The sequence below is a fragment of the Rhinopithecus bieti genome, unplaced genomic scaffold (genome assembly GCF_001698545.2).
Source record: "Rhinopithecus bieti isolate Rb0 unplaced genomic scaffold, ASM169854v2 scaffold_27781, whole genome shotgun sequence".
Classification (NCBI taxonomy): domain Eukaryota; kingdom Metazoa; phylum Chordata; class Mammalia; order Primates; family Cercopithecidae; genus Rhinopithecus; species Rhinopithecus bieti.
In genome coordinates, this window is record NW_016812388.1 from 189,315 (window position 1) to 213,904 (window position 24,590).

At 42.4% G+C, this 24,590-nt stretch overlaps 2 protein-coding genes across 9 annotated transcripts in view; one reads left to right on the forward strand and one right to left on the reverse strand.

Annotated features, from left to right (window-relative positions):
* GABPB1 (GA binding protein transcription factor subunit beta 1) overlaps nucleotides 1-22,480 on the reverse strand; it is an 85,763-nt gene extending 63,283 nt beyond the window's left edge. For 2 of the 8 annotated variants that reach the window (XM_017896193.1, XM_017896190.1), the window contains exons 1-2: nucleotides 19,962-22,479; nucleotides 11,160-11,183 (exon numbers count right to left, since the gene is read on the reverse strand). The gene's annotated coding sequence lies outside the window, so the exon portion shown is untranslated. Of the gene's footprint in view, nucleotides 1-11,159; nucleotides 11,184-19,961 lie in introns of all 8 variants that reach the window. The other 6 variants (XM_017896191.1, XM_017896189.1, XM_017896185.1 and 3 more) reach the window with 5 other exon arrangements.
* LOC108544819 (formin-like protein 18) lies at nucleotides 12,420-21,327 on the forward strand. The gene is made up of 2 exons (XM_017896171.1): nucleotides 12,420-12,525; nucleotides 19,200-21,327. Exons 1-2 carry the CDS (start codon nucleotides 12,420-12,422, stop codon nucleotides 19,844-19,846), a joined length of 753 nt encoding a protein of 250 aa, XP_017751660.1. The 3' UTR covers nucleotides 19,847-21,327.
* Nucleotides 22,481-24,590: the final 2,110 nt, after the last annotated feature.

A 24,590-nucleotide genomic window follows, 5' to 3' on the forward strand; every position in this document is an offset into this window, starting at 1 on the left:
TTTTTTTTTGAGACAAGGTCTTATTCTGTCACCTAGGTTGGAGTACAGTGGTACCATCTTGGCTCACTATAGCCTTGACTTCCTGGGCTCAAGCAATCCTCTCATGTCAGTCTCCTGAGCAGCTGGGAATACAGGCACATGCCACTATACCCAGCTAATTTTTTTTGTATTTTCTGTACAGACAAGGTTTCACCATGTTGCTCAGGCTGGCCTCAAACTCCTAAGTCAGTTATTTTTTAATCCAAAAATTCTATTTGGTGTTTTTTCAAAACTATGATGCCACTTAAAAAGATATATCATTTCCTATTCCCCATTCTCAAATTTGTCACTTATTTCTGTAAACACAGTAAGCTTGGTTGTTTCATTACGTATCTTTTAATTCTATTACATCATGCCTATGAAAATCTTTTTCTGCTGTCTGTTGTTTCTACTGGTTCATGCCTATGGTTCCTTGTCTCCTTGTATGTCTAGTTATCTTTGACTATGTGGTGATTACTGTCCTTGAAAACCTGTGGGGAGGCCTAAGATGAAGGAGCCTTCAGTCAGAGAACATTTGCATTTGCTTCTGATAAGCACCTGGAGTCAGGAACCAATCTAAATTAAGTATGGCTTATGGTTCCCTTTCCCACCTATGCTATGGGCACGGCTTTGTAAAGACTTTTGTTTGCTTGTTTCCTTTCTCTTTTTTCCTCCTGCTCTGCTCAGTGCCTACACAACTTGTCTTGAAGTTCCTTGATATTTGATTGAGAGGTAGGTGATGAAAGGTGATGAAAAGGGGTTAGTTCTGGTTCATCCTTACCTCTCAGCTATAGATATATGGAGCCCAAGCCTAATCAGGCAAGAATGTCTCATAAGCCTTTACATGTCCACATGTTGGGTGGGCTCTGCATCTTAATTTCTGTCCACCTCACCCCATGACTGATGAACAGAAATCTAAATTTCTTGATATTGGCAAACATATTGAAGGCAAAAGAGGCTTCAGTTCGCCACATAGTCTGTTAACTTCTTGCTTTAGGCTTTCTTCCAGAATTTGGCTTAACAGATTCCCTTCTCTTCCCAGTTCTTCAAAGCTATTAAGGTAATGCTCTATGTATTTTATCCAACATTTTCAATTGTCTTCAAAAAGAAGACTGGTCGGCCGGGAGCAGTTGCTCACACCTGGAATCCCAGCATTTTGGGAGGCCAAGGCAGGTGGATCATGAAGTCAGGAGTTCAAGACCAGCCTGGCCAACATGGTGTAACTCTATCTCTATTAAAAATACAAAATTAGCCAGGCATGGTGGCATGCACCTGTAATCCTAGCTACTGGGGAGGGTGAGGTAGGAGAATCACTTGAACCCAAGAGGCACAGGTTGCAGTGAGCCAAGATCACGCTGCTGCACTCCAGCCTGGGCGATAGAGCAAGACTCCAACTCAAAAAACAAAAAAAGAAGATAATAGGCCACTATTATCCAGAAACCAGACATATTTGGAAGTGACCTTCCTGATGTACAGCTTGACCCTTGAACAACATAGATTTGAATTGCACAGTTCACTCATACATTTTTTTTTAATATATTAGAAAATTATTTTGAGGCTGGGCATGGTGGCTCATGCCTGTAATCCCAGCACTTTGGGAGGCCAAGGCAGGTGGATCACCTGAGGTCAGGAGCTTGAGACCAGTCTGGCCAACATGACAAAAACCCATCTTTATTAAAATAATACAAAAATTAGCCGGGCATGGTGGCGGGCACCTGTAATCCCAGCTACTCAGAGGGCTGAGGCAGGGAGAACTGCTTGAACCCAGGAGGAGGAGGTTGCAGTAAGCCAAGATCACACTACTGCACTCCAGCCTGGGCAACAGACTGAGACTCCGTCTCAAAAAAAAAAAAAGTATTTTGAGATCTTTGACAATTAAAAAAAACTCACAAAACTCACAAGCCTAGGTACAGTGTCTCACACCTATAATCCCAGCACTTCAGGAAGGTGAGGCAGGCAGATTGCTTAAGCCCAGGAGTTCAAGACCAGACCAGGCAACATAGTGAGACTCCATCTCTACAAAAAAAATTTTTAATTTTTTAATTAGCCAGGCATGGTGGGACGCAGCTGTGGTCCCAGCTACTCAGGAGGCTGAAGAAGGAGGATCACTTGAGCCCAGGAGGTCAAAGTTACAGTGAGCCATGTTCATGCCACTGCACTCCATCCTGGGCAACAGAACAAGACACTGTCTCAAAAACAAAACTCACCAACTGCATATTTAAAACTTAAGAAAAGGTGTCAAGAATGCATAAAATATATATAGATTTTTGTCTATTTTATGGTTTACTACAATTAAATATACACAAATCTATTATAAAAAGTTAAATGTAGCCAGGCATGGTGGTACATGACTGAGAGGATGAGGCAAGGGGATTATCCTGAGCTCAGGAGCACCAGGCCAGTCAGCCACAGTGGTGTGTGCCTGTAGTCCCAGCTACTCAGGAAGCTGAAGTGAGAGGATCACTTGAGCCCAAGAGATTGAGGCTGCAGTGGGCCATGATCACACCACTGCACTCCAGCCTGGACAAAAGAGTGAGACCTTGTCTCAAGAAGAAAAAATTACTTACATATATATATATATATATGTAGAGGTCAGAGCCCATCCAAAACTCTAGCCCAGCCCAATCCAGCATTTCTCAATTTGTGATTCCCAAAGCTCCAGACTTCAGTACCAAGAAGGACAGTGGCTAAAGAGGTAAGCACAGGTTGGAGGTGGCAGAATGTTTCAGACCCTTTTCACTCTCACATAAACAAGACCATCTCCACCTGTTATGAGATTCTATAATATTATTTGTAATTTTAAAGCATTTTTTGAAAGACTAAGCCAGCAATAAAAGAATCTTAAAAAGTACTTACTAGTAAACTATTTTCTCTTCAGACATAAATGGTTAAAAGTTTTGAATCTTAAGCAAAAATTACTGGTTGAGTGCAGTGGTTCATACCTGTAGTAATCCCAGCATTTTGGGAGGCTGAGGCAAGCAGATCACTTGAGCTCAGGAGTTCAAGAACAGCCTGGACAACATGAAGAAATTTCGTCTCCACCAAAAAATACAAAAAATAGCCAGGTGTGGTGATGCAAGCATGTGGTCCCAGCTACTCGGGAGGCTGAAGTGAGAGGATCACTAGAATCCAAGTAGAGGACTGCAGTGAGCTGAGATTGCTCCACTGCACTCCAACCTGGGTGTTAGAGACAGACCCCGTCTCAATTAAAAAAGAAAAAAAAAGAATTACTTAGTAGTTCTTTTTCATTACTATTCCACACCCAAATCTTTACTAACAAAAATCCAGAAAAAAACTACATTTATTTGCAAGTCCTACAAGTATGTGCTTTATCTGTGCTCCTCTTTTACTTAATTTTAGACTCTAGCCAAATAAAACTCAGGTAAAAGTAGTATGGATATATTAGAACCTCAAAAATCAGATTCTGAAATATAATTCACTCCAAAAAAAATTTGAACTCTAAATTATATACCAAAAGCTTGTTTTTGTTTTTTGAGACAAAGTCTCGCTCTGTGGCCCAGGATGGAATGTAGTGGTGTGATCTTGGCTCACTGCAACCTCTGCTTCCCGGGTTCAAGTGATTCTCCTGCCTCAGCCTCCCAAGTAGCTGGGATTACAGGCGCGTGCCACCAAACCCGGCTAATTTTTGTATTTTTAGTAGAGACGGGGTTTCACCATGTTGGTCAGGCTGGTCTCTAACTCCTGACCTCAAGTGATCCAACCACCTCGGCCTCCCAAAGTGCTGGGATTACAGGCGTGAGCCACCACACCCGACCAAGAGCTTGTTTTAAGTAGCACCCGACATGTTATGACTCCTTGTCTCCATTAGGTTAAATCTCTTTCTTCGTCTTATATACAGTTACTCCCAAAGGTACTACATAAAAAAATATTTCTGTGCTGTTATAAACTTCCCTAAACTTCAAAGAGATTTATTTTTCCTTCAGAGTTCTGTCTCCCAGGCTGGACTATAGTGGTGCGATATTGTCTCACTGCAACCTATACCTCCTGGGCTCGAGGGATCCTCCCACCTCAGCCTCCCAAGTAGCTGGGACTATAGGCACACACCACCATGCCCAGCTAATTTTTTTCATTTTTTGTAGAGACAGGGCTTCACCATGTTACACAGGCTGGTCTTGAACTCCTGGGCTCAAGTGATCCACCCACCTTGGCCTACCAAAGTGCTGGGATTACAGGCATGAGTCACCACACCTGGCCTAAACTTCAGTTTTAAATATTACAGCATAAGCTCATCTACCATGATGACTTCCTTTTTCATATATATTTTTGTTTCTTTGAATTTCAGATATCAAAAGATGTCATTAAATTGGAACCATAGGCCAGACATGGTGGCTCATGTCTCACTTTGGGAGGCCAAGGCAGGCAGATCACCTGAGGTCTGGAGTTCGAGACCAAACTAGCAAACATGGTGAAACCCCATCTCTACTAAAAACACAAAAATTAACCAGCAGCTGGGTGCGGTGGCTCCTACCTGTAATCCCAGCACTTTGGGAGGCCAAGGCGGGCAGATCACCTGAGGTCAGGAATTCGAGACCAGCCTGGCCAACATGGTGAAACCCTGTCTCTACTAAAAATACAAAATTAGCCGGGCATGGTGGTGAGTGCCTGTAGTCCCAATTACTCCGGAGGCTGAGGTGGGAACATTGCTTGAGCCTGGTAGGCAGAGGTTGCAGTGAGCCAAGATCGCACTGCTGCACTCCAGTCTGGGCAACAAAGTGACACTCCACCTCAAAAAACAAACAGACAAATAAATAACCGGTAATTAACCAGGGCATGGTGGCAGGCACCTGTAATCCCAGTTACTTGGTAGACTGAGGCAGGAGAATCACTTGAACCTGGGAGGCAGAGGTTGCAGTAAGTCAAGATTGTGCCACTGCACTCCAGCTTGGGCAACAGAGTAAGACTTCATCTTGGAAAAAAAAATAAAGCTTCTTGAAACCATGTTAATAAATTAAGCTCTTACTTTCCACCTAAGCTATATATTTATCAGTTATACATTCTCTGTTTCTCTATCTACATTGTACCTGTATTTATCAGTGTCCCTATTATGATTATAAAATTAGTCATAATTTTCTAAAAATTAACCCAGAATATGTCCATGAATAAAGAATATTTACTGATGACTAGTCAACATTCATGTTTAAGATAAGCTCAAAAGTTCCATATCTAAAGTACATAAATTATACCAACACTAAACTAAGAAGTAGTAAGGGTTTGTCAGTTAGCACGTCCAGAACTTCCCAGGAACATGCCAAAACCTAATCTTCCTTCTGCATTACCTGATAATATTAACAGCCTCTTTACTTCCCAATTTAGAAATCTGGGAGCTATCTTCAACTCTTCCCTCTCCCTCATCTTCTACATACAGCTGGTCTCAATGTTTGTGTCCCCACAAAATTAACATGTTGAAACCCTAACCCCAAGGTGATGGTATTAGTAGATGGGGACTTTGAGTGATGATTAGGTCATGAGGGCAAACCTTATCATTCCATTCATAATTTCATGGATGGAATTACTGCCAGATAACTGCTTTGTCCCTTCACCATATGAGGGCACAGCAAGGTGGCTCCATCAGTAAAGCAGGAAATGGACCCTCACCAGCCATGGAATCTGCCACCACCTTGATCTTGAACTTCCCAGCCTCCAGAACTGTGAGAAATAAATTTCTATTGTTTATAAGTCACTAGTTTATATTTTTGTTATAGTACCACAAATGGACTAAGACAGTTGGTCGTCAAGTTCTATAAAGGCTACTTCACATCTTTTTCTTTTTTCAATAGGCAATACTTTCATATAGCTCAAAAGCCCAAACACAGAAATGTATACATTGAAAATTCTCAACGGGAAGTATTTACACTACTCACTGCTCCTCCTCGACCCAGCCTGGACCCACAACTCCAACAAGTAATCACCTTTACTAGTTTCATGAGTATCCTTCCAGCATTTCTATAATCACCAAAAAAAATAAATAAATAACATTACCACATAACACTGTTCCCCACTTGCTTTTCCTGTTCAACACATCCCAGAGATCTTTTCCTATTAGTTCACAGAGAGAACTTCCTCATTTTTTTATACAGCTGCACAGTATGCTATTACTGTGTTTTAACATGCATTCCTCAAACTACTAATGAGACCGTGGATCTTTATCAAATGTTTGTTGGCCACTATGTTTCCTCTTCAGAAACTGCCTATTCATATTCTTTACCTATTTTATCATTTCATTCTCTTTGTAGGAGTGCAATATGTGTATTTCTGGTTTATTACATATGTTGCATACTCCTCTCAGTCTGTTTTAAATTTGTATATTTTTTCTTTAAAATTTGTATATTCTAAATGTTAATGTTGTCATAAAGTTTTAAATTGTGGTTTGGTCAAATTTATCAAAATACCTTTCCAAAATGAATGTAGATATAATTATACATTCCAATCACCCATAGAATACAGTGGCACTGAACCACATGTATATTTAACTTGAAAATGATTTAGGCCAGGTGTGGTGGCTCACGTCTGTAATCCCAGCACTTTGGGAGGCCAAAGCGGGCAGATCACCTGAGGTCAGGAGTTCGACACCAGCCTGACCAACATGGAGAAACCCCGTCTCTACTAAAAGAACAAAATTAGCCAGGCATGGTGGCGCATGCCTGTAATCCCAGCTACCCCGGGAGGCTGAGGCAGAAGAATCACTTGAACCTGGGAGGTGGAGGTTGCAGTGAGCCGAGATCGCGTCACTGCACTCCAGCCTGGGCAACAAGAGCGAAATTCTGTCTCGAAAAAAAAAACCAAAAAAGAAGATTTAAACATTTGGCTACTCACCATTCTAGTTAATAAACATAAGTCCCAGCATGAGCCTGAAATATCAATCTATTTCCTCAGTAGGTCTCAGTTCTCAAATGCATCTTATGGAATGAACTTCTCATTGCAATAGATAAGTTAACATTTTATACGATTTTATTTTGTACAACATAGCCCATAAATGTAAGCCATCTTCCTCTAGGGCACAATTGAGGAAACAGTGATATATTTCATCACTAGAGGAAAAACTGGCTGTTTTGGAATTATCGAGAGATGGTATCTTACTTCCCATATGGCAACTTCCTACAAGTTAATTCTGACTATACAGTATTTTCCCCTAATATGCATAATCAATAAGTGGTAACTCCAAAGCATCTCAGACCTTCAAGGATATGACCTGTGCCTCACTGCAGCCTCTTCACTCAACATTTCCCCCTCGGATTTATATTTTAATATAGAGTTATCTACAATACCCTCATGTGCTATTCTCTCTCATGATTCTACTCCTTTATATGTTATCCTGCCTAAGAAGTCATTCCCTCTCAAACTTACCTAAGTAGTTCTATTCTCCCTCCAAACCCAGTTCAGACATTACCTCCTCCAATAAGTTTCCCTTGACCTTCTCAGCAAAATGAATTAATCACTTCTTTATTCTCTCATTGCAGCCTTAACACACTTCCATTATTAGATAGATTCCATCACATTACAAATGATTTATTTACAAGCTTTCCTCTCTCATAAACCTTAGGAATTCAGATAGGGATTTATCTTTTTTTTTTTTTTAACCCTTATAGGAGTAAAGGCTAATAGTTTATCTTATTCTTACGTGTATTTTAGTATCTAGCAGCTTCTAATATACCACTCAACAGATATTTGCCAAATTAAACGAGTCCTTTCTATTCAGCATTATTATAAACACTGTAAGCCTACACACACACAAATTGAAGGCAAGATCTTTAACCAAAAATATTTCACAAACTGAAAAAAATGTGTGGATTATAACAAAAGTAGTTTGTAGTTCAGTGTTTTGTTTAAGCGGGTATAGATACCATAGATCAGTGCTCTTCAAACTGTTAGTCATGACCTATTAACAGACTGTGAAATCACTTGAGTGGGTTAAAGCCAATGTTTTTGAAAATATCAGCATATATCAAACGTAGTTATCTCACACACACACACACACATGCACACAGTAACATAAAAAGACAATTACTATGTAAGATGTATTTTTTATTGGGAGTCAGAATAAACAATCATCTGAAAGCTACTTCCATAGCTGATAGGTTCCAAAGTTTATATTAACAAGTTGTAGCAGTCAAGGAAGGCCTCTTCAATGAAGGACTTAACATCTGAAGCATAACCTGTCTCCCCACCATCTCTTCTCAGCTCCTCTCTCATTCTCCCCCTTAGTTACTGTGCTCTAGCCACAAAAGTCTTAGCAATTCTTTGAACAAGGCAAATGTGTTCGCACTTTAGGGTCTAGCACATGTTGGTTCCATTGCCTGGAAAACTCTTCACTTAGACGACTGCATGGCTTTCTCCTGCACTCCAGGATGCCCAGGGAGTAGCTTTCGCAGACCACCTAAGAGAGCTACCACATCCCACCAATCTATCCCCTCATCTCCTTTTTTTTTTAGATGGAGTCTCGCTCTGTCGCCAGGCTGGAGATGCAGTGGCGCCATCTCAGCTCACTGCAACCTCCACCTCCCAGGTTCAAGCAATTCTCCTGCCTCAGCCTCCCGACTGGCTGGGACTATAGGCACACACCACCACGCCCAGCTAGTTTTTGTATTTTTAGTAGAGATGGGGTTTCACCATGTTGGCCAGGATGGTCTTGATCTCCTGACCTTGTGATCTGTCTCTGCCTTGACCTCCCAAAATGCTGGGATTACAGGCATGAGCCACCGCACCTGGCCTCCCCTTACCTACTTTTATTCCTTTTCATTTTACTCATTACCACCTAATATCACATATTTATTTACTATGAGTCCCTCCCCACAAACGTCAGCTCCAAGAAAACAGGGACTTTGTCTTCGTTTTGTTCATTACTCTAACACCAGAGATTAGAAGAGTGCCAGCCACAGGGCAAACATCCCTGAGTAGGCTCTGATAGGCAAGGAAAAGGAAGAATGCACGGAGTTGTGCTTAAGCAAGGTATATTACAGAGGAAACACCAGCTTAATAATGTTAAACAGTAAGAAATAAGGCTGAAAAAGAATATAAAAAGGTTGGAAAGTCAGAAGTAGAATTTGGACTTTATCTTGTAAACAACTGGGAGTCAAATTTTTGAGCAAATGGTGACCCTTTCAAACATTTATTCAGCACAGGTTCAATTCACTTTGTTTGACAGAATAGACAGTGCAAAGGTCAACAGCACATGTTCTCTCCTTAGGCTTATATGTTTAGCAAGGGGTTCAAAAATTTTTCAGGAAAATCATTCTGGCAGCCATATGCAAAACGGATTCAAGGAAGGAAAATCTAAAATTTAAAGGAAATAAATAATAGGGAAAAGGCCAGGCGCGGTGGCTCAAGCCTGTAATCCCAGCACTTTGGGAGGCCGAGACGGGCGGATCATGAGGTCAGGAGATCGAGACCATCCTGGCTAATACGGTGAAACCCCGTCTCTACTAAAAAATACAAAAAACTAGCCGGGCGATGAGGCGGGCGCCTGTAGTCCCAGCTACTCGGGAGGCTGAGACAGGAGAATGGCGTGAACCCGGGAGGCGGAGCTTGCAGTGAGCTGAGAGCCGGCCACTGCACTCCAGCCTGGGCGGCAGAGCAAGACTCCGTCTCAAAAAAAAAAAATAATAATAATAGGGAAAAAAAAGAAAGCAAAAGTATGCATTGCAGACTACTTCAAGATTTAAATATGACACAATTAAAAGAAATGCTGAAAGCAGGTGGGAGGCTGAATAATAATAAATCTAAAAGTGATGGAAATTCCTTGAGTTTCCCAACAGAAATATCCAGTAACCTATTAGAGCAACAAACACGGATAGGACACACATTTGGGAGCCATCAGCATATAGAACATCTGAGAGGGGAATAGATAATCAACTACTGATGAGAATAACCGTGCTAAGAGGCTCATGAAACAACAAAGAAAAAAGAATAGTAGTAGTCAGAAGGGAAAACCAGGATGGCAAACTAACACAAAGGGCAAAGAAAGAACATTAAGAAGCCTCGGTGGAAATAGTAACACATATATACTAGCTGAAGAGAGTCAGGATGAAGCCGTTATTATTGACAAAAAAGATGTCCTCTGAAGCAACAATCTGATTTATGATATTCCAAAACTGCATAATTTAGGAAAGAAGTAGTAAAAGAACTCAGGAGTTGAATAGCCTGGACAACACAGTGAGACTTTGTCTCTACCAGAAAAATACAAAAATTAGCCAGGCATGGTGGCACATGCCTGCAGTCCCAGCTACTCAGGAAGCTGAGGTAGGAGGATCACCTGAGCCCAGGGAGGTCAAGGCTGCAGTGAGCTGCAATTGTACTCCAGCCTGGGCAACACAGTGAGACCTTGTCTCCGAAAAAAAAGTAAGAACTCAGGGCAACAACTGTAAGTCAATTCTTAAAATTTTTGAAAATAAAGAAGAGAAATGCAGCAGATAGAACAGTAGCAGCAGTTCATCAAAATTGATTTTTTCCTCCCAAAGTACAGAAGTCTGTACATATTTTAAGATAGTGAAGAAAAAACATTGCAAATAATGATCAAGGCCAGGTGCAGTGGCTCAAGCCTGTAATCCCAGCACTTTGGGAGGCCGAGGCAGGCGGATCACAAGGTCAGGAGATCGAGACCATCCTGGCTAACACAGTGAAACCCCTATCTACTAAAAATACAAAAAAACTTAGCCGGGTGTGGTGGCACACACCTGTAGTCCCAGCTACTCGGGAGGCTGAGGCAGGAGATTCGCTTGAATCCAGTAGGCAGAGGTTGCAGTGAGTCAAGATCGTGCCACTGCACTCCAGCCTGGGCAACAGAGTGAGACTCTGTCTCAAAAAAAAAAAAAAAAAAATCAAAGTGACCAGAGAGGTAATTAACTGTGGCAGCAGGATTCTTCTTCCATTCAATTTACAAAATAAGATGAAAGAACAGTGATTTGTCATGGTTAAATGAAAAAAAAATGTGCAAGCTTGTATCCTGTTTTCCTTTTTCACTTAAATAGAAGTAAACGGCATCTATTAAGAGTTAAAGAGGAAGAAAGAATATAAGACAACAGAAAAATGCAATTAATAAGATGATTGCCAAGAAGTAGGAAGGGCCTATTTGGAATTGTTCAGCATAAATTTATAGTGGCCAAGAAATCTTCATAATTACTCACCTTCCTCCACAAATATGCTGTGACCTGTGAGGGAAAACAGAAGAAATCGATGGTGGAAAAATCTGACAATATGAGTCCAGTAAAATATAAAATAAGTGACTGATGTCAAAGTGCAGACTGTATCTAGTATGTACAGGCGTAAGTTAAATGTCTTAGACTGGGTTGCTGTAACAAAATACCATGAACTGGGTAGCTTACCAAACAACAGAAAATGATTTTCTTGGTTTTTTTTGTAGCGATGGGGTCTCACTATGTTGCCGAGGCTGGCCTCAAGCAATCCTCCCACCTCAGCCTCCTCAAAGTGCCAGGATTACAGGTATGAACCACCACACCCAGCCCAGAAAACCATTTTTAATAGTTCTGGAGGCCGAGAAGTCCAAGATAAGGCACTGGCAGATTCAGTATCTGGTAAGGGCCAGCTTCTAGACAGCAGTCTTTTTGCTGTAACCTCATGTGGAAGAAAGAGCTAACAAGCTGTCTGGAGTCTCTTTTTTTTTTTTTTTTGAGATAGAGTCTCATTCTGTCACCCAGGCTGGAGAGCAGTGGCACGATCTCTGCTCACTGCAACCTCCACTCCCCAGGTTCAAGCAATTCTCCTGCCTCAGCCTCTCGAGCAGCTGGGATTACAAGCACCCACCATCGTGCCCGGCTAATTTTTGTATTTTTAGTAGAGATGGGGTTTCACCATCTTGGCCAGACTGGTCTTGTACTCCTGACCTCCTGATCTACCCAACTCAGCCTCCCAAAGTGCTGGGATTATAAGCATGAGCTACTGCATCCAGCCTGGAGTCTATTTTTTAAGAGCACTAATCCCACTTGTGAGGGCTCTACCCACCTGAGCTAATCACCTCCCAAAGGCCCCACCTCCTCCTAATGCCATCATCTTAGAAGTTAAGATTTCAACATGAATTATGGGGAGACACAAGTATTTAGACCATAGCACTAAGGGAGAGAAATTGAGGGTCTCTATGAATGGAACAAGTAAAGGAACATAGGAAGAATAATCACATCGGCAAAGACACAGAGTTCACACAAGCCATTCAGGGCATAAAGGAAATTTTTTAAATCATTCACTTACACACCACACAACTTTTTTTTATTTTTTATCATTAAAAAGAATAAACATGGAACACATCACAAATTTATGTGTCATCCTTGTGCAGGGACCATGCTAATCTTCTCTGCATCGTTCCAATTTTAGTATATTTGCTGCTGAAACAAGCACTAGACTACTAATTATTTTTTCCTCTGTTTGGATACATGGGAAGTGCTGTGGACATAAAGGATTCCAGGAGTCAGAAGGGGCTATACATCCAAAACTATTACCATAATGAGAAGAATCGACCAAATTCCAAAGTTCAGTTCTGTAATTTTAAAACCACCTCACCAGCTACTCAGGAGGCTGAGGCAGGAGAACGGCGTGAACCCGGAAGGCGGAGCTTGCAGTGAGCCGAGATTGTGCCACTGCACTCCAGCCTGGGCCACAGAGCCAGACTTGGCCTCATAAAAAAAAAAAAAAAAAACCACCTCAGTCTCTACATGCACAGAATGGGTGCACTAAAGACAGGTATCACATTGGCATCTACCCACCTCCTTTAAAGAATCATTACTATAGGCTGGGCGCAGTGGCTTATGCCTATAATCTCAGCACTTTGGGAGGCCATGGCGGGCAGATCACTTGAGGTCAGAAGTTCGAGACCAGCCTAGCCAACATGGCTAAACCCCGTCTCTACTAAATATAAAAAAATTAGCTGGGTGTGGTGGCGGGCACCTGTAACTGCAGCTACGTGGGAGAATCACTTGAACCCAGGAGACAGAGGTTACAGTGAGCCAAGATCACGCCACTGCACTCCAGCCTGGGTGACAGAGTGAAACTCCATCTCACACACACAAAAAAAGAATCACTACTATAGTAAACCACCATAGTAAAAGTATCTTATCCCTCAAGCGTAATGAGACATAAACAAGCTAATTGGGTTATAGGAATGCTCAAGCCTCATTCAGAAAAAAACGATTCTATATTATATAATATAATCATGGCATTAATGGGTTTAAAATATTCTTAAAAATAGAATCACAGGCAGGACCAACAAGAGTAGTTTTTTAAAGTTTCAGTTTTTTTTCTTTTTTCTTGAGACAGAATCTTGCTCTGTCACCCAGGCTGCAGTACAGTGGCGCAATCTCAGCTCACTACAACCTCCACCTCCCAGGCTAAAGGGTTGCTCCCCCCTCAGCCTCCTGAGTAGCTAAGACACAAGCGCACGCCACCATGTCTGGCTAATTTTTGTATTTTTAGTAGAGATGGCGTTTCACCATATTGGCCAGGCTGGTCTCGAACTCCTGACCTCAACTGATCCACCCGCCTCAGCCTCCCAAGGTGCGGGAATTACAGACATGAGATACTGCGCCCGACCATTTTTTTTTTTTAATTTAAACTGCGAAACTTTTAGGCTGGGCACAGTGGCTGACACCTGTAATCGCTGCACTTTGGGAGGCCAAGGCAGGCAGATTACAAGGTCAAGAGATAGAGACTATCCTGGCCAACATGGTGAAACCACGTTTCTACTAAAAATGCAAAAATTCGCTGGGCGTGGTGGCGCACGCCTGTAGTCCCAGCTACTTGGGAGGCTGAGGCACGAGAATCACTTGAACCCAGGAGGTGGAGACTGCAGTGAGCTAAGACCGTGCCACTGCACTCCAGCCTGGTGACAGAGACTCCATCTCAAAAAAAAAAAAAATTTTTTTTTTTAAATCATAGTATCAGTGTGCTCAGTATTTTTTTAATCAAAGGAGATGGAGGTGGACATTTTCCATTATTTCATTTTAACTGACTTTAATTTACCATGCACTATAAAACTATACAATGCCATGAAAAGATGTTTTAATATTATAAAATAGGACTCAAAATTAATATTTTATAGGTTCCTTATCTGCAATTCCAAAAATCCAAAAAACTTCTCAAACCCAAAATAATTCATCTTGTGGTAAACCTTACCCAAGCTGATGTGAAGCTATTTACAGTCTTTATCCTATTTAGTGCAAGCATTCATACATTTTGCTGTAGAAACAGTAACACTTTTGAAGGGGGATACTGCACTGGACTCTTTTGGAAGGCTATACATTACTACCTTGCCCTTATCAAAAAAAATTCCTAATTCCATAACCTATTAGATCCTAACAGTTTGAATGGTGGACTGTGATCCTATAATTGCTAACATTTATTGAGCTATTAACTATGTGTCAGATACTGTTCACTTTATATCAAATAACTCATTTAATCTTTCCAATCATCATGAGCTAAGTATTATAATAATCCCCATTTTACAAAGAAGGAAACTGAGACATGGAGAGATTAAGTAAACTGCCTAAAATCACACAGCTAGAGTGTGACTAACTGGGATGACACTGGGATGAATATTTAAAATATTACACATAAGGGTAACAAAACACAAGAAAATAAGATAATTGATTATGGTAGGGTGCTAGGAGTCAGTGATATGTTTCTCTACTCAATTGATATTACTTCCAGAATAAGGAATCAAACAAAAAATGACAAAACACTACATGCATTTGCAAATTCTCATTTATGTACAATTTCTACGAACTTGCTTAAAATGCAGAGTATAAAACCCAAATTTCTCAGCTTATGTAACATTATTTTTTATTGAAAAATAACATCTTAATATCTTAATTACAACACACGATAGATAATTTATAGTCATTGCAGAAGTTAGAAAATTTGGATAAGCCAAAAAAAAAAAAATCACCTATAAAACTACACTCAGAAATAACCACTTAACAATTTGGCACATATCCCTCCAAACATCAATATATTTTGGGTTTTTTTACCAAATGGAATCATGTTTTTAAATCTTACTTTTTCTCACTTACATATACCAAGACATCCTTTCATGTATTTATATTATTCTATCATCATTTTCATGGCTGAGAAGGCAGTACCCCACTGTATGGATGGACCCTAACAACCACTGTGAAATATTTAGGTTTACAATTTTACCATATAATGATCAATAGTACTGGCTCTAGAGTCACAGTGGTTGGATTCAAGTCCTGGCCCTAAAACTTAAGTAACTCAGGTACCTTGAGCAAGCAACCTCATTTCTCTATGCCTGTTTTCTCTTCTGAAAAACAGAAATAGCACTACCCACTCCATATGATTACCGTGGGGGTTAAAGGCATTAACACACAGATTGTATAATCAACACCGCAATTGGTATGCTCACAGCTAAATGTTCACACACATCTTTACTACATCAAAAAAAAATTCTTTAAAGGGAATTTCCATGTCAGAAAGTATGCCCATTTTTAAGGCTTCTGAATCTGCCAAATTACAGTGTGGTTTAAAGTCCTTCATTACATAGCCTTCTCACTTAATACTCATTTCTCTTTATCAAAAAAGGCAAAAACTATTATCCAGTTAAGTTAACCAGCTTGTTTCACTCAATTAGTTTTTTGTTCTTCCACCTGTAAACCTCGGCATATTTAATAAAACCTCAAAGTTTATAGGTAACTTGAAGACACCTAGCCCAAATTCTCCTTCAGCATGATTCCTCTACTCTAGAATCCTCAATCTGTCAGTGAAAAGGAACAGCCTACCACCCAAAACAACTCATTCTATTTTCACAGTTTTGAGGAAATTTCTCTCGAAATAGAGCGGAAATCTGTTTCTTTTAAACTTCTACCCACTGACCCTAGTTCCTTCTGGTCAAATGTGATCCTTCTGTGTGACAGAACTCCAAATCCTCAAAGGTGGCTGTTACTTCTTAAAAGAAGCTCCTCTTCTTTAGGTCAAATATCCCATTTTTTCAACTTTTTCTCATTTCCATTTCTCTCATGATCAAGGTCCTCGTTTATGCTCTACAGATAAGTGATTTTGACACTTTGGTGTCTACCACCTTGGAAATGAGAAAAATAAAGGTCCGTTCCTACCCCACGTAAGTTTGGGCCTCTGTGTGGTTTCTTATTAGCTCTCCAGATTATTCTGATAAAGTCTGAGAATGAATACAAGGTCTCACTTATGATAGTATCTACCCAAAAAGCTGACTCAATACCCCACGTATAATATAACTAGTACAAAGTAAAGTGGGGCTAACACCTTGCTCTTTCAATAAGCTATTCTACCTTCTTCAGAATTACTCTCGTGTTTGGTGGCTGACGCCTGTAATGCCAAAACGTGGGAGGCCAAGGTGGGAGGATCACTTGAATCCAGAAGTTTGAGACCAGCTTGGGCAACATAGTGAGACCTCGTCTCTACAAAAAAGTTAAAAAATTAGCCGGACACATTGGCAGGTACCTGTAGTCCCAGCTACTCAGGAGGCTGAGGCAGAGGCAGGATCGCTTGAGCCTGAAAGGTGGAGCTTGCAGTGAAGTATAACTGCACTACTGCACTAAGCCTGGGTAACAGAGAAAGCAAGACCCTGTCAAAGAAAGAAAAGGTGCAGAGGGGAACACAGGGAGGGAAGGAGGGAGAGAGGGAGGGAGGGAGGGAGACAGACAGAGAGACAGAGAAAGGTGCACTAGCCCACCAACAACTGAACTGACAGCTGATTGCACCAAAGCATCTTCTCTGTATAGAGCACCGTGATGTCAACACTGAGAAAAAACACAGGCCCTAATACTGATCTCATCTAGTGCTAGATTTACCTTCTAGAAAGCATGATGGAACAAACATCTTCAGAAAACTATAATACTAATTATAGCTATACCAAAGTAGGCACATCAGGCTATAGAAACATTGTGATTACTAGCTGGAAATCATACTAGTTGTAGGGGAGGAGAGGGGAGGGGAAGGATGACACTAAGGAAACTAAGTTGCTCTGAACTTCGAGATTTTGTGTGGGTTTGTTTTTTAACGTTTGCAAAGTCAGAAAAGATGAAGGCCATCAGAGAGTTCATCTGAACTCAGGCTACCTGCAAACAGAGACTGGGTCACCGCCTCATGCACCCTCAAAAATAAATTCATGATGCAAAACTTCATGTAATTTCTGAATTTCTGAATTCCTCATGACATGTGAACTTTACCTGTTACTATTTCTAACAAGGTAATGAAGGGCAAAAGAAAAACAAAACAAAACAAAACATTCATGGTACAGGAGATGTGGTCCAGTATAATGACACAATGTTAGAGGAAAAAACAAACTAAAACCAAGCATACTTTTTTTTTGAGACGAAACGGAGTTTCGCTCTTGTTGCCCAAGCTGGAATGCAATGGTGCTATCTCGGCTCATTGCAACTTCCATCTCTCTGGCTCAAGCGATTCTCCTGCCTCAGCCTCCCAAGTAGCTAGGATTACAGGCGCACGCCACCGCACCCGGCTAATTTTTTGTACTTTTAGTAGAAATGGGGCTTCACCGTGTTAGCCAGGCTGGTCTCAAACTCTTAACCCTCAGGTGATCGGCCCGCCTCCGCCTCCCCAAGTGCTGGGATTGCAGGCGTGAGCCACTGTGCCTGGCCAAACCAAGTAAACTTAACCAAGATCCAATCTATTTTCATTTAAACAGCAAACATTAAAAATACACCTGGTATTTTCTAACAATTACACGAAGAATGACCAGATGCTTCCTGTTGATGGAACAGTAGAGAACTACAGACTGACAGATTCAGACTGGAGTTCACAGAAACAACTGGAAACAAACTTAGCTTCCTTTCAAAACCATTAAAGTAAGGCCTTAAATTTTTACGCATTAATCAATTAGGTATAATTGTCTCCCAACCTAGAAAACCCAGAATGATTCAGAGACTGAGAACTCTAAGGATACGTATCTGCGAACTATTCGTTTCACCAAAGGATTCACTGCAGAACTAGTTTTCTGTAAAATCTGCACCTCCTATAGTTTTCAGCATGTTTCATCTTTAAAGATAACATTTACACACAACTATTAATACCATATGTAATGTGGAATTCACGTGTTACTTGTGTAAATCATTATATGTACTAGAATTAAATTTTTTAATCACTTAAGAATATTTTCAAATGTTCCTGAGTCTCCGAGATCATAGGTAGATTATGCAGTCATTATCTGTGATTTTGTTTAGGTACCTAAATTCCAACTTTTAAAAAAGCTGGAGCCCAGTAAAAAAAAGTATGGGAATCAATCTTATTCGTCTTGTTAAAATGTGTCTTGCATAACATCCTGATTTGACTTGTATGGTGAAAGCACGGTAAGAATGACACATTTCTGTTTTTTGGTTTTAAAAAAAAAAAGTATGAGTGTACAGTGGAGTGTTCCAGAGGTTACATGGTGTGCTAACCACAACAGTGACGTAGATTTGAGAATCTTCTATTAAACGAGGCATTAAAAGATTTGCAAAAATGCAAGATGTTACTCTTAACATATCATCTATGTTAACATGTCATGGATTTTGTTTTTGGAAAAAAAAAAACCCGGGAGAAAAGAAAATAAAGCCATCTTTAGTTTCCTCAAAGTCTGACCCTGAAAATGCAAGTATCAAAGCTGATGGTTTATACGTCAGTGAGAAAAAAATTTAAACCAAGCTGGGTGGGTCTTCACATGAGATAAACTATCTACAAGAATGTCTGACCACTAACTTCTGCATAATAAATGAGTGGATCTTTTAATTCTGGGATGGCAATGTACTTTACAAGGACCATTTACAGCCTACATCAAACCTTTTTCTAGATAAAAAACGTACTTCAGTAACTTGCCTGAATTGAAAGAGCAAAACAGTCCGGAGAGAAAACTTAAAATGTTTCCACATTATCAAGCCCCCTTCAGAAGTACTGTGGTCTCGGCCCCTCCTTTGAACAGATGTCCGCTCGCCACAGTCCAATCAGGTTTAAAGCAAGAGTATTTGTACTGAAAACAAGCTTCAAGTGGGAAGATACACACAAAGCAGGCCTGTATCATTCCTTTGGTTTCAGTTTTCACGATGCACCCTTGAGGCTAGGCACGCTGATTCAACACACTTGGACAGCTTCACCGAAACACACTAAATACACACTGATGAACTGTGCCCTGGCAGAGATGACCTGGCAAAATTCTCAACTTCTTCCCTGAGGCCGTGCACCCGCGGGTCTCGGCGACGAAGTCTTTCGGGCAGAAGTCCCAAGCCTTCAAAACGGCAGGCTTCTCCCACTCAGGACTCCAGTCCCCGCGGCCAAGGCTGTCGCAGCGGGGGCCCCGCGCGGGACTGGCCAGGCTCTCCCGTTAACCCTGTCTGGACCGGCCGATCCCGCCGCGGCCCGAGCGCCTCTCGGCGCCGCAGCACAGGGCGCCCAGGACCCGCCGCCCCCGCCGCCCGTTCCCCTCTCCGGAGAGCCCGGCGGGGCCGTCAAGCTGCCCAGACAAAGGGTACCGCGGCGCCAGAGGCCGGGCCCAGCCGCGCCTGCCTTCCTCCTTCTCCCGCCCACCGCCAACCTCCAGTCGCCCGCAGAACCTCCGCTGCCTCGGCACGACCCCATCGCCACCCCGGGGCTGCCGCTCGGGACCGGCCCGCCGGGTAGCCGCGAGGAGGCCGCCGCACCCCAGGGCCGAGGAGGGGGCGGCGGCCGCCACCATGTCTGCCCGCCCCTCCCAGAAACGGGGTGCCCAGCGGACAAAGCGCAGCGGCGGCGCGGGCGGAGCGGGCGCCCAGGCCGACCCCGCCGACCCCCGCGGAATAAGCGGGGCCAGGAGCCCCGGAAACCCGGCGCCTTAATGCAATAAACAGGAAATCGCGGGGATGATCTGGGTTCCGGGGGAAGTGGAATTATTTTTTACCAGCGAAGAGATCAACTTCCACATCCGGTGGTAACAGGGCCCTACACAGACCCGCACTGACCTGGAAAAGCTTCGGGAGCGGCGACGGGAAGGCAGCAGGAGGTGGTGCGGGGACCCGAGGCGCCTCGTACCCGGCCGGGCTGACGCGGCCCCGCTACACACAAAGCGCTTCAGCAGCACAGGGCGCTATTTTCCGAAAATGCCGCGTCTGGTCGGCGCCCAAAATCCCCACCGAAAAGTCCCCCGTGCTGCGCGCGGAGGGACACATGGTGTGCGAGTGAGTCAAGCTCCCAGCATCCCTCCCGGACCCGGCCCTCGTCAGCTCCTCGCCCGAGGATTTTCCGCCTCTGCAGTCATCGGCAGATCCCGCTCCCACCCACTCCCTGACTCTGTTCCCACCGGGAGAGAGGGGAAAGCGAGTCTGATTTTTTAACGAAAGGGAGGAAAATATGCCATTTCTAGCGCTTCAGCCACACAAAGAAAGCGGCGGAATGATCCGCTCTCGGCGACCGCAAGTCCCGGCCCGCCCGGCGCCTGCGCGGCAGCGGGGGTGGGAGCTGCGGCCGGCCATGTGCGCGGCGGAGAGACTGGGTGGCCGCGGAGCCTTCCCGCCTGTTTCTGCGGTGGGTAGCAGTTCGGCAACTAATGTTCCTGTGCTAACCTTCGTGTCTCTGTGACATGACCGTTTAAAGACGGAGAGTGCGGAATCTTTGGAGTTTAAGCTTGCCAACTGTGCGGCCTAGCAGAATCCTGGGAGACGGAAGGACAGCCAGGAGGCTAGGATTTACCTTTTAAGTGTCCCTAGATTCAACTAGTCAGACTGGGACGGGAGACGCTGTGAAGGTACCAGGGAAGGAACAAGTGAAGTTCCTTTTCCACTTTTGCGTAAACTCAGCGGTCAGATTCATGACGAAGATGTACATATTTCTGTAGATTTTTTTCCCGAGCATTCTAATGATGCCTCATATTTCGTAGATCCTAGTAACTGCTTGGATTACTGCCACCTCAGAGGTAGAGATCTGTTTTTCCGTGGCTGGAATGTCAAAACTTTTGTTGTATTTTATTAAGTAGCAAAAGTTTGGAGATTTGCAAAGTTAAAAAAAAAAAAAAAGCCTTATGAACTTAATCTAGATGTGATTTGCTAAGGAACTTAACATATTGATATGTTTTTCGCAGGGGAGTCAGGGCATGGCTTTCCCAACCTAGTAACTGCAACTTCTAGCATCCTACATCTAGGACTTGGGAGTATGTGAGACAGCGCCAAGAATTTAATCCAGGAGAACTGACAAGCTTAAATGAAACCCATATTGCCCACTGATTTTGTGCAGCCTCAGATAAGTAATCTTTCTCCACTTAGCTTTTTGTAACAATTGATGTAATAAAGGTTTGTAGTCTTTGCGTAATTTATTAAAGCATTGTGGCTAAAACAAAAAAAGCATAGGAACCGTAGTCTATGTTTTCTTTTGATTTAATATTTTCATTGCTTCAGTTAATAGAAATTTGTCAAAATGCTGATGTTTTTCTGTAGCATTATTTGAATGAGCATTGTTTGAGTGAACATTCAGCTAATTATTGTTAGAAAATTCGTTGTCCCCATTTATCTTACGCTGTAGAATGTAGACAAGTAAGTAGGCATCATCAGTATGATGAGAGTGAAGCTGCTTAATACTGTGGAATCAAATAAAGGAGGAACCCCTTACTAAACTAAGAGGGAGAAATAAAATGGAATGGGACTAGAGAAGCAATTAGCTTTAATAAGGGTATTGTGGAAGACCTTCTAGATAAGAAGCAGTAAGTACCGATGTTTGGAGGCTAACACTAGAGAGATTTTTGGGTACAGAAAACAGTGCTGGAGGTCTGCTTGTGAAGCCCTTGAATGCTAGGTGCAGAAGTCAGCTTCTGAGAGCCAGGAGGAAGATATTGAAAGATTTTAAGTAGTAGAATCAGGATTGAATTCATTTTAGACAGATCACTGTTACACAAAAATTTGAGGCAAGGAAAAGAGTTTGGAGTAAACAGTAGACTGTGAGCCAATAATGACTTGGACTGAGTTGGTGGCAAGTAGTTGTGAAGAAAATGAAGTGGTTATTGGGAGATTTGGTTAACGGAAAATGAAGTGGTTATTGGGAGATTTGGTTAACGGAAAATGACTGAGGGAAATAGGTGTCAGAGGTGACTGCCAAGTGAGTTGGTGGAGCAGCTACAAGGGTAGTAATATCTTCACTGAGATAGAAACAAGAGAATATATGTTAGGGAAGAAAGAAGTCTCTGTTTTGACCATGTAAAATTCGAAGTGCCTGTGAGCCAACCAGACAGATATGTGTAGTCAGCAATTAGATATTCATTCAACACTGTTGGAAGAACACCTACTCTGTGCCAGGTACAGAGTAGGTGTTCACCTACACTGAAATGAAGCAGCAGCAAAACAAACGGTTCCTACTCTTGTTTTTAGAGGGAAACAGCGTATAAACAAGTTTTAAAAATGAGAGAATATCCCGTAAGTTCGTGAAGAAGGCCGGGTACAGTGGCTCACGCAGGTAATCCCCGCACTTTGGGAGGCTGAGGTGGATGGATCTCCTGAGCTCCGGAGTTAGAGAGCAGCCTGGCCAACCTGGCGAAACCCCATCACTACTAAAAATACAAAAATTAACTGGGCACAATGGCACGCTCCTGTAATCCCAGGTACTCCGGAGGCTGAGGCAGGAGAATAGCTTGAACCCAGGACATGGAGGCTGCAGTGAGCCGCGATCACGCCACTGCACTCCAGCCTGGGCGATGGAACAAGACTCCGTCTCAAAAAAAAAAGTTCGTGAAGAGAATTAAAGGCTGATTGGATAAAGTGTTAGTCTGGGGAAAAGAGAGCAAACTTTTGGTGGTTGGTTGATCAGAGATGGCCTCACTGAGAAGGTATTAGAAAGGACTTAAGAACAGTGTGTGAGACCAAAATAGCGGGGCAAAGGCCCTAAGGTGAGAAGTTTGTTGTGTTTAGGGAACAGCAAGGTCAGTGTAGCTGAAGTCTACTGACCAAAAGAAGGAATGATAGGAGGTGAAGTCTTCAGCCTCGATAAGAAGGTGACGTGCACTGGAAGCCATTGAAGGATTTAAGAAATGGAGTAGCATGGACTAGGATAGTAGCAGTAGAGATGAGGAAAGTGGATGGATCCAAAAAGCTGACCTATTTTGCTCACCAATTAAATGAGGAAAGGGAGGAATCAATGGTGATGCCTAGGTTTGGGGCATGTTGTCTAGGTGGAATTAATTTTAATTACACCTTTTATTTAACCCAGTATATCCAAATATTATTTCACGTGATCAATATAAAAAATTACTAAACATTAAAAATATTTTACATTTTTCTCATAACTAAGCATTTGAAATCTGGTGTGTATTTTATACTTATAGCATATCTCAGTACTTGATTTCGTAAAATTTCCAGCTGAAAAAATAGATTCACATATCCACGTCGTTCCAAGCATACTTAAAAGTTTTACGGTAATCAAATCGTGTATATTTTAAATTTTATTTTAAATTAAAGTTAGGATTATGAATTCGGTTCCTAAATTAGCCTCATTTCACTTCCTGCGTTTCAAGTGGGACAAGTTGTTACCATATTGGACAGTGCAGTCTAGTGAAATAGAGAATAGTGGGAAGTCAGACTTAAAAAGTTTAGAACCAGCTCTGGAAGGCATTGGATGTCAGATTAAAGGACTGAGATTTTACCCTTGAGTCAGGCAGAACAATGGATGGTTTTTGAACTAAGGAGTGACACAACATTGTGTTTATGACTAGAAAGAGGCCACTAGGTGGCCAGCCGTGAGTCAGGACACCCTTCAGTTGCTTTGACTTCAGCCCTATGGATTCAAAGTCTGATTTTTGTCAGCACTCTAGAGCACTTCCACCAAAAGTGTGGTCCACAGGGCAGTGCCAGTCTGTAAGCCCTTTGTTACACATCCATGACAAGTCATTTACAGAAAGTAAGAATTTAGAAACTTACAGCAATTTAACAGACTAATTTTATTTCTGTGGGTCTAATAAAAATTTGAGGGACTGTACTTTGTATATATCTTTATTCCCTTTTTGTTTGTTTGTTTGTTTGTTTTTTGTGTTTGAGATGAAGTCTTGCTCTGTCGCCAGTCTGGAGTGCAGTGGTGCAATCTCAGCTCACTGCAACCTCCGCCTCCCAGGTTCAAGCAATTCTTCTGCTTCAGCCTCCCAAATAGCTGGGATTACAAGTATGCACCACCACACCCAGCTAATTTTTTGTATTTTCAGTAGAGACGGGGTTTCACCATGTTGGCCAGGATGGTCTTGATCTCCTGACCTTGTGATCCTCTCGCCTTGGCCTCCCAAAGTGCTGGGATTACAGGCGTAAGCCACCGTTCCTGGCCTTTTTTTCCCTTTTTCTTTTCCTTTTTTATTTTTTGAGACAGAGTTTCACTCTTACTGCCCAGGCTGGAGTGCGATGGTGCGATCCCGGCTCACAGCAACCTCCGCCCCTCACCCCCCGAGTTGAAGTGGTACTCCTACCTCAGCCTCCCAAGTAGCTGGGATTACAAGCATGCACCACCACACCCTGCTAATTTTGTATTTTTAGCAGAGACAGGGGTTTCTCCATGTTGGTCAGGCTGGTCTCCAACTCCCAACCTCAGGTGATCCACTTGCCTTGGCATCCCAAAGTACTGGGATTACA